At 40.1% G+C, this 10,274-nt stretch overlaps 1 protein-coding gene across 1 annotated transcript in view; it reads left to right on the forward strand.

The window, feature by feature from the left end:
* The window catches only part of dip2ca (disco-interacting protein 2 homolog Ca), a 235,633-nt gene extending 226,185 nt beyond the window's left edge, over positions 1-9,448 (forward strand). Inside the window, 4 exon segments of the mRNA XM_014190736.2 lie at positions 1,548-1,622; positions 2,055-2,229; positions 2,349-2,472; positions 7,568-9,448. Coding sequence (XP_014046211.2) covers positions 1,548-1,622; positions 2,055-2,229; positions 2,349-2,472; positions 7,568-7,820 — 627 coding nt within the window. The 3' untranslated portion in view covers positions 7,821-9,448.
* Positions 9,449-10,274: the final 826 nt, after the last annotated feature.

Below are 10,274 nucleotides of genomic sequence, written 5' to 3' on the forward strand. Positions count from 1 at the left end.
CCCTTTGTCTTGATGACAGCTCAACCAGCTTCATGAGGAATGCTTTTTCAACTGTCTTGAAGGAGTTCCCACATATGCTGAGCACTTGTTGGCTGCTTTTCCGCTTCTCCCGAGTGGTGCACCGGTCTAAGGCACTGCATCTCAGTGCTAGAAGCGGCACTACAGACACTGGATCGATTCCAGGCTGTATCACAACCGGCCGTGATTGGGACTCCCATAGGGCGGCGCACAATTGGCCCAGCATCGTCCGAGTTAGGGTTTGGCCGGGGTAGGCCCGTCATTGTAAATAAGAATTTGTTCTTAACTGACTTGCCTAGTTAACATTTTTTTTAAATCCTTCACTCTGGTCCAACTCATCCCAAACCATCTCAATTGTGTTGAGGTCGGGTGATTGTGGAAGCCAGGTCATATGATGCAGCACTCCATCACTCTTCTTCTTGGTCAAATGGCCCTTACACAGCCTGGAGGTGTGTTTTAGGTCATTGTCGTGTTGAAAAACAAATGATAGTCCCACTAAGCGCAAACCAGATGGGATGGCGTATCACTGGAGAATACCATGGTAGTCATGCTGGTTAAGTTTGCCTTGAATTCTAAATAAATCACTGACAGTGTCACCAGCAAAGCACCATCACACCACCACCTCCATGCTTCACGGTGGGAACCACACATGCGGAGATCATCCGTTCACCTACTCTGCGTCTCACAAAGACACGGCGGTTGGAACCAAAAATCTCAAATTTAGACTCATCAGACCAAAGGACAGATTTCCAACGATCTAATGTCCATTGCTCGTGTTTCTTGACCCAAGCAAGTCTCCTCTTCTTATTGGTGTCCTTTAGTAGTGGTTTCTTTGCAGCAATTCGACCATGAAGGCCTGATTCACACAGTCTCCTCTGAACAGTTGATGTTGAGATGTTACTACTCATCCTGAGTATGCTATTCTGTTCTTCTGAAATAGACCACATTTACTTCATATTATGTTTCTTTAGACCTATCTAAAGTAAATAATGGATTTATTGTGAAGGTATAGGCTATATTACATGGATCTATTAGACTTTTTGTCTAATAAATGTAGATGTTCCAAAGGTCGGTATCAGTGGCATGCGTGGATGCCAGGAGATGCTAAATGTGTTTGTTAATTAATTAACGGTCAATTACCGTGAGACCGGCAGTCATTTGCTGACGAAATTTCGTGACCGCCCTAGGTGAGAGTTAATTGTGCTCCGGGTCAGACAGCGTTCTGCTCTGTTTCAAAGGGACCAGCCAGGAGATCAAGATCAGTCTGTCACTCAATAATAAGGCTTTTATTTCTGTCTGCTTTCCAAATGGCACTATATAGTGCACTACTTTTGACCAGAGCCATTGGCACTATTAAGGGAATTAGGGCCACATACTGGGAGAGCGAGTGGGTCATTTCAGTCCACTCTACTCAGGGCTCGGTGGTAAATGAGTTATATAAATGGCCTCGCTGAAGGGAGAGAAAGAGTGGAAGGGAGAGAGGAGTGGAGAGATGAAATCACTAAATGTCTCATCCTTATTGCCATCAGATTCTACCTGGGGTTCGAATTATCATCGCCAACCCGGAGACCAAGGGACCACTGGGAGACTCGCACCTTGGAGAGGTCGGCTCAGACATAATCACGCTTTCGTTAGAATCCATACAAACTACAATACATCAGGCTACAAAACAGTCTCTCTCTGTACTTTAAGTGTCATACCTCATTGAATGTGTACTCTCTCATTAGACTAAACTACAATAGTCTCTCTCTGTGTACTGAAAGAGCCAGTCCACGTAACTTCCACACACATTAATATCTTTGGTCTATCCAGTCTAATGCTCAGTTCAGTAAGTGTTATGTAATTGGTCTAAAAGTACACAGACGGATGCACTACAATAGAAGTCCAGAGCAGAGTTGTGCTGAATTGATTTGGGTAAAAATAATCAAACTAGACGTGTACTGGATCCCAGAGGATAGCACATGAAAACATTAAAACACTTGTTTCAAAAGTGGTCGTCGATGGAAAAAAATATTGAATTGTTGTCCTGTTCACAGATCTGGGTGTGCAGTGGACACAATGCCAGTGGCTACTTCACGGTGTACGGAGACGAGGCACTGCAGTCGGATCACTTTAATTCCCGTCTGAGCTTTGGAGACACACAGACAATCTGGGCCCGCACCGGATACCTGGGCTTCCTCAGGAGGACCGAACTGACCGACGCCAGTGGGGGTACGTTAACTATTCCCTTCACTACCAAATGTACTTATTACTGCGTACTTTCACTGTTTTCCTGGCGAGGTCAACATACATTGTCTGAAGTGTTTGTATTTGCGTGTGTGTGCACGCAGAGCGACACGATGCCCTGTATGTTGTGGGAGCGCTGGATGAGGCCATGGAGCTGAGGGGAATGAGGTACCACCCCATCGACATTGAGACCTCCGTCATCAGGACACACAAGAGCATCACAGAATGGTGAGAACTGTAACTCATTTCATAAGGCTACATACAGTTCATTCAGAAAGTATTTTACACATTTTGTTACGTTACAACCTTATTCTAAAATGGATTAAATAAAACATTTTCCTTATCAATCTACACACAATAGCCCATAATGACAAAGCAAAAACAAATACCTTATTTACATAAGTATTCAGACCCTTTGCTATGAGAATCGAAATTGAGCTCTGGTGCATCCTGTTTCCAATGATCATCCTTGAGATGTTTCTACAACTTGGAGTCCACCTGTGGTAAATTAAATTGATTGAACATGATTTGGAAAGGCACACACCTGTCTATATAATGTCCCACAGTTGACAGCGCATACCTTTATGGTAGAGTGGCCAGACGGAAGCCACTCCTCAGTAAAAGGCACCTGACAGCCCACTTGGAGTTTGCCAAAAGGCACCTGAAGGACTCTCCGACCATGAGAAACAAGATTCTCTGGTCTGATGAAACCAAGATTGAACTCTTTGTCCTGAATGCCAAGCGTCACATCTGGAGGAAACCAGGCACCACTCATCACCTGACCAATACCATCCCTACGGTGAAGCATGGTGGTGGCAGCATCATGCTGTAGGGATGTTTTTCAGCTGCAGGGACTGGGAGACTAGTCAGGATTGAGGCAAAGATGAACGGAGCAAAGTACAGAGAGGTCCTTGATGAAAACCTGCTCCAGAGCGCTCAGGACCTCAGACTAGGGCGAAGGTTCACCTTCCAACAGAACAACGACCCTAAGCACACAGCCAAGACAATACAGGTGTGGCTTCGGGACAAGTCTCTGAATGTCCTTGTGGCTCAGCCAGAGCCCGGACTTGAACCCGATTGAACATCTCTGGAGAGACCTGAAAATAATTGTGCTGCGACGCTCCCCATCCAACCTGACAGAGCTTGAGAGGATCTGCAGAGAAGAATGGGAGAAACTCCCCAAATACAGGTGTGCCAAGCTTGTAGTGTCATACCCAAGAAGACTCAAGGCTATAATCTCTGCCAAAGGTGCTTTAACAAAGTACTGAGTAAAAGGTCTGAATACTTATGTAAATGTGATATTTCTGTTTTTATTTTATTTTTTGTCTAAAAACCTGTTTTTTCTTTGTCATTATGGGGTATTGTGTGTAGATTGAGGGGGGAAAAAACGATTTAATCCATTTTAGAATAAGGTTGTAACGTAACAGAATGTAGAAAAAGTCAAGGCGTATGAATACTTTCCGAATGTACTGTAATTAGTGTATTGCCTGTATCCCGTGTTTCAGCACCATGACAAATGACTTGAGGATTTGTAGTTCTGGTGGGTGGATGGCGTAGCTCACCACTTATGGGCATTCTATCTAAACAAATGTCATTTCTGTTCAAATATCATGCTGATTTTGTCTAATTTCAAATTGTTAATGTTGACCAATTAAAATGCCGTAGATAAACTAAGTACTGTGTGGTGTTGACTAAGTTCTGTATGTTGTTGTTTCAGTGTGGTGTTGACTAAGTACTGTATGTTGTTTCAGTGTGGTGTTGACTAAGTTCTGTATGTTGTTGTTTCAGTGTGGTGTTGACTAAGTACTGTATGTTGTTTCAGTGTGGTGTTGACTAAGTACTGTATGTTGTTTCAGTGTGGTGTTGACTAAGTACTGTATGTTGTTGTTTCAGTGTGGTGTTGACTAAGTACTGTATGTTGTTGTTTCAGTGTGGTGTTGACTAAGTTCTGTATGTTGTTGTTTCAGTGTGGTGTTGACTAAGTTCTGTATGTTGTTGTTTCAGTGTGGTGTTGACTAAGTTCTGTATGTTGTTGTTTCAGTGTGGTGTTGACTAAGTACTGTATGTTGTTGTTTCAGTGTGGTGTTGACTAAGTACTGTATGTTGTTTCAGTGTGGTGTTGACTAAGTTCTGTATGTTGTTGTTTCAGTGTGGTGTTGACTAAGTTCTGTATGTTGTTGTTTCAGTGTGGTGTTGACTAAGTACTGTATGTTGTTTCAGTGTGGTGTTGACTAAGTACTGTATGTTGTTTCAGTGTGGTGTTGACTAAGTACTGTATGTTGTTGTTTCAGTGTGGTGTTGACTAAGTTCTGTATGTTGTTGTTTCAGTGTGGTGTTGACTAAGTACTGTATGTTGTTTCAGTGTGGTGTTGACTAAGTACTGTATGTTGTTTCAGTGTGGTGTTGACTAAGTTCTGTATGTTGTTGTTTCAGTGTGGTGTTGACTAAGTACTGTATGTTGTTTCAGTGTGGTGTTGACTAAGTTCTGTATGTTGTTGTTTCAGTGTGGTGTTGACTAAGTTCTGTATGTTGTTTCAGTGTGGTGTTGACTAAGTACTGTATGTTGTTTCAGTGTGGTGTTGACTAAGTACTGTATGTTGTTGTTTCAGTGTGGTGTTGACTAAGTACTGTATGTTGTTTCAGTGTGGTGTTGACTAAGTACTGTATGTTGTTTCAGTGTGGTGTTGACTAAGTTCTGTATGTTGTTGTTTCAGTGTGGTGTTGACTAAGTACTGTATGTTGTTTCAGTGTGGTGTTGACTAAGTACTGTATGTTGTTTCAGTGTGGTGTTGACTAAGTACTGTATGTTGTTTCAGTGTGGTGTTGACTAAGTACTGTATGTTGTTTCAGTGTGGTGTTGACTAAGTTCTGTATGTTGTTGTTTCAGTGTGGTGTTGACTAAGTTCTGTATGTTGTTGTTTCAGTGTGGTGTTGACTAAGTTCTGTATGTTGTTTCAGTGTGGTGTTGACTAAGTACTGTATGTTGTTTCAGTGTGGTGTTGACTAAGTACTGTATGTTGTTGTTTCAGTGTGGTGTTGACTAAGTACTGTATGTTGTTTCAGTGTGGTGTTGACTAAGTACTGTATGTTGTTGTTTCAGTGTGGTGTTGACTAAGTTCTGTATGTTGTTTCAGTGTGGTGTTGACTAAGTACTGTATGTTGTTGTTTCAGTGTGGTGTTGACTAAGTTCTGTATGTTGTTTCAGTGTGGTGTTGACTAAGTACTGTATGTTGTTTCAGTGTGGTGTTGACTAAGTTCTGTATGTTGTTGTTTCAGTGTGGTGTTGACTAAGTACTGTATGTTGTTTCAGTGTGGTGTTGACTAAGTACTGTATGTTGTTTCAGTGTGGTGTTGACTAAGTACTGTATGTTGTTTCAGTGTGGTGTTGACTAAGTACTGTATGTTGTTTCAGTGTGGTGTTGACTAAGTACTGTATGTTGTTGTTTCAGTGTGGTGTTGACTAAGTACTGTATGTTGTTGTTTCAGTGTGGTGTTGACTAAGTTCTGTATGTTGTTGTTTCAGTGTGGTGTTGACTAAGTACTGTATGTTGTTTCAGTGTGGTGTTGACTAAGTACTGTATGTTGTTTCAGTGTGGTGTTGACTAAGTACTGTATGTTGTTTCAGTGTGGTGTTGACTAAGTACTGTATGTTGTTTCAGTGTGGTGTTGACTAAGTTCTGTATGTTGTTGTTTCAGTGTGGTGTTGACTAAGTACTGTATGTTGTTGTTTCAGTGTGGTGTTGACTAAGTACTGTATGTTGTTTCAGTGTGGTGTTGACTAAGTTCTGTATGTTGTTTCAGTGTGGTGTTGACTAAGTACTGTATGTTGTTTCAGTGTGGTGTTGACTAAGTACAGTATGTTGTTTCAGTGTGGTGTTGACTAAGTTCTGTGTGGTGTTGACTAAGTACTTTATTTTTTGTTCAGTGTAGTGTTGACTATGTACTGTATGTTTCAGTTTTATGTTGACTAAGTACTTTGTTGTTTCAGTGTGGTGTTGACTAAGTACTCTGTTGTTTCAGTATCATGTTGACTAAGTACTCTGTTGTTTCAGTATCATGTTGACTAAGTACTCTGTTGTTTCAGTATCATGTTGACTAAGTACTCTGTTTCAGTATCATGTTGGCTAAGTACTCTGTTGTTTCAGTAGCATGTTGACTAAGTACTCTGTTTCAGTATCATGTTGACTAAGTACTCTGTTGTTTCAGTGTGGTATTAACTAAGTACTCTGTTGTTTCAGTAGCATGTTGACTAAGTACTCTGTTGTTTCAGTATCATGTTGACTAAGTACTCTGTTGTTTCAGTATCATGTTGACTAAGTACTCTGTTGTTTCAGTAGCATGTTGACTAAGTACTCTGTTGTTTCAGTAGCATGTTGACTAAGTACTCTGTTGTTTCAGTATCATGTTGACTAAGTACTCTGTTGTTTCAGTGTGGTATTAACTAAGTACTCTGTTGTTTCAGTAGCATGTTGACTAAGTACTCTGTTGTTTCAGTATCATGTTGACTAAGTACTCTGTTGTTTCAGTAGCATGTTGACTAAGTACTCTGTTGTTTCAGTAGCATGTTGACTAAGTACTCTGTTGTTTCAGTAGCATGTTGACTAAGTACTCTGTTGTTTCAGTAGCATGTTGACTAAGTACTCTGTTGTTTCAGTGTGGTATTAACTAAGTACTCTGTTGTTTCAGTAGCATGTTGACTAAGTACTCTGTTGTTTCAGTATCATGTTGACTAAGTACTCTGTTGTTTCAGTATCATGTTGACTAAGTACTCTGTTGTTTCAGTATCATGTTGACTAAGTACTCTGATGTTTCAGTATCATGTTGACTGAGTACTCTGTTGTTTCAGTATCATGTTGACTGAGTACTCTGTTGTTTCAGTATCATGTTGACTGAGTACTCTGTTGTTTCAGTATCATGTTGACTAAGTACTCTGTTGTTTCAGTATCATGTTGACTAAGTACTCTGTTTCAGTATCATGTTGGCTAAGTACTCTGTTGTTTCAGTGTGGTATTAACTAAGTACTATGTTGTTTCAGTAGCATGTTGACTAAGTACTCTGTTGTTTCAGTATCATGTTGACTAAGTACTCTGTTGTTTCAGTGCAGTATTAACTAAGTACTCTGTTGTTTCAGTATCATGTTGACTAAGTACTCTGTTGTTTCAGTATCATGTTGACTAAGTACTCTGTTGTTTCAGTGCGGTATTAACTAAGTACTCTGTTGTTTCAGTATCATGTTGACTAAGTACTCTGTTGTTTCAGTATCATGTTGACTAAGTACTCTGTTGTTTCAGTATCATGTTGACTAAGTACTCTGTTGTTTCAGTGCGGTGTTCACATGGACCAACCTCCTGGTGGTGGTGGTGGAGTTGGATGGTTCGGAGCAGGAGGCTCTGGACCTGGTTCCCCTGGTGACCAACGTGGTTCTGGAGGAACACTACCTGATCGTGGGAGTGGTGGTGGTGGTGGACATCGGGGTCATCCCCATCAACTCTCGGGGAGAGAAGCAGAGAATGCACCTCCGGGATGGCTTCCTGGCTGACCAGCTGGACCCCATATATGTGGCCTATAACATGTAGCCTATAGCCTGCCATCTGTAGACCTACTAGACCATAGACAAGGCCTTGTATGGACAGACAGTGCTTTATGTACATACTGCAATGCAACAGGACCTCTGGTCTCTGACAAGAGCAGGGAGAGAGATGAGAAGAGGATGTGAGTCCCTAGACCCAGGCACTCGCTGATTTTGTGTGACGTTGTTGCTAGTTCAAAAACAAAGGCACCTAAAATTGGCAAGAGCAGGTGACGGGTTAGTGAAGTGTTGGATTGGAATGGGAGGAGCTCCATGTGTAGAGGATGAGATAGGAGAGTCCCAGTCTAGTTCAGATTCTTGCTTTTTTGGTTATTGCTTTTGAAGTAAGTGTGTATATATTTTCATGTTGAGTATTGCTGAAGTCGCTTGTTTTTTTAATCTGCCCTCTAAGAGGTTAGGGTATTTTTTAAGAATATTTACAAACTGTGGCAAATGGTATTTTATGTTTACCTTTTTTAATGATATCAATCATTACAAATACAGATATGTTTTGATACAGGACATATCAATGTTGTTCTTGAACTTTACTATATGAAGTACAATATGTTGTTTTATGTTTGTTGGTTCATTTTTTCAACCATTCTGCGCGAACATTTATTTTTCTGTAACAACAGTCCCGACTACAAGGGGAACCAGTGTGATTATTTTAACTACAGCAATCTTTTACTCTGTTATGTTCAAAATCATTATACATAAATTAAAGGAAAACACGTTATTTCATATCATGTAAGTATGTACAAAACGGATTTAATTTATTTTGTTCTCTTTAGAAGTATATGAGAGAAGACATTCAAGAATGTTTTAATCTTGAATATTTGCTAATATAAAACAAAGCATTGTATTACCTTGAGTGAATAGTATCACATCAAGTATATCAAATATAGATCTATATTAATTAAAAGACCTAGGATTCACCAATGAAAACATTTGAAATGCAGTACTTCTCACTTGCATGGTGTAGACAGAGCTGAAGTTGTTGCGTTGTTTGAAGGACATAAAGGGGAGGAATATAAGGATTCAGACTGTCCTCTCAATAACTGCACACAGACAAATAAGAGCTCTGAAAGGATCAAAAGCAATTTTGGAGAAATGATGTGTGTGTGTGAGGAGGATGGTACAAACACCTCTGGTGGGAATGATGATAATGAATATGTCTGTGCTGGCGTGTCACACTTGTATCTGAAACAACAGGTTGTAGATGATCATCAGAATTGTAAATAGAAAGTTTAGTCCTTCATATTTTTGCATTGAGAGATCAATCAGGGCTCCTATATTGATGTCACAGAGGAAAAATTGTGAAAAAGTTCAAGAAAAAAAGATAATTTTACAGAAACCCTTTAAAGGAATACATGTTGGAGCAACTCAAGGTGGAAGAACAGATTTGGGGGAGCGTGAAACCTTATCTGTGGGGAATCATACATGATTTAAGGTTAAAGTTCAAGGCTAAGAATGTTTTAGTTAAAAACGTTAGAATCATTAAAAGCACTTTCTACACAGCATTTTTTTTTTTATTGGCAAGGATGACCCTGACATGTTTTTAAAGATTAAATGTCTTAACTGAGTTGGCATAAGTCTTTCAGTTAAATAAATATTTAAATGATTTTGACTATAAAATGACATTTGTTTGTTTATTTTTGCAGCAGTACACGTTGTTTCACAGAGGTTTCATCTCAATGTAATTTTATTGTATGCTCAAGCATATTAGATGTTACATACACTGAGTATACAAAACATTAAGAACACCTGCTCTTTCAATGACAGACTGACCAGGTGAAAGCTATGATCCCTTTTAATTTAATTATACCATACATTATAGGGTATTATACAACGGGTGGGTCTAATCCTTGACGCTGATTGGTTAAAACCGCATTCCAGCCAGTGTCTATTTAAGCAATAAGGCCCGAGGAGGTGTGGTATATGGCCAATATATGGCTAAGGGCTGTTCTCATGCACGATGCAAAGCGGAGTGCCTGGACACAGCACTTAGCCGTGGTATATTGGCCATATATCACAAACCCCCGAGGTGCCTTATTGCTATTATAAACTGGTTACCAACATAATTAGAGCAGTAAAAATAAATGTTTTGCCATACCCATGGTATAAGGTCTGATATACCAAGGCTGTCAGCCAATCAGCATTCAGGGCTTGAACCACCCAGTTTATAATACACAATTTACCACCGGCTAAAGCTATGACTGAGCAACCACTGTTTCATCAGCCCAGCCAATTTTTTTAACTTTTATCTCCACTGTAAAAAGCATCTAGACATTATCTCCCATTTCTTTTAAACTAGCAGTTGGTTTTCAATAGCGGAAATGTGTATGAACCTTGCTGTCTGTCCCTGACATTTGCAACATTTCAATATCTCCAGCTGTCCCATTGTAATGAACGTGAACATTTCAATATCTCCAGCTGTCCCATTGTAATGAACGTGAACATT

This window comes from Salmo salar, chromosome ssa03 (assembly GCF_905237065.1).
Source record: "Salmo salar chromosome ssa03, Ssal_v3.1, whole genome shotgun sequence".
Taxonomy (NCBI): domain Eukaryota; kingdom Metazoa; phylum Chordata; class Actinopteri; order Salmoniformes; family Salmonidae; genus Salmo; species Salmo salar.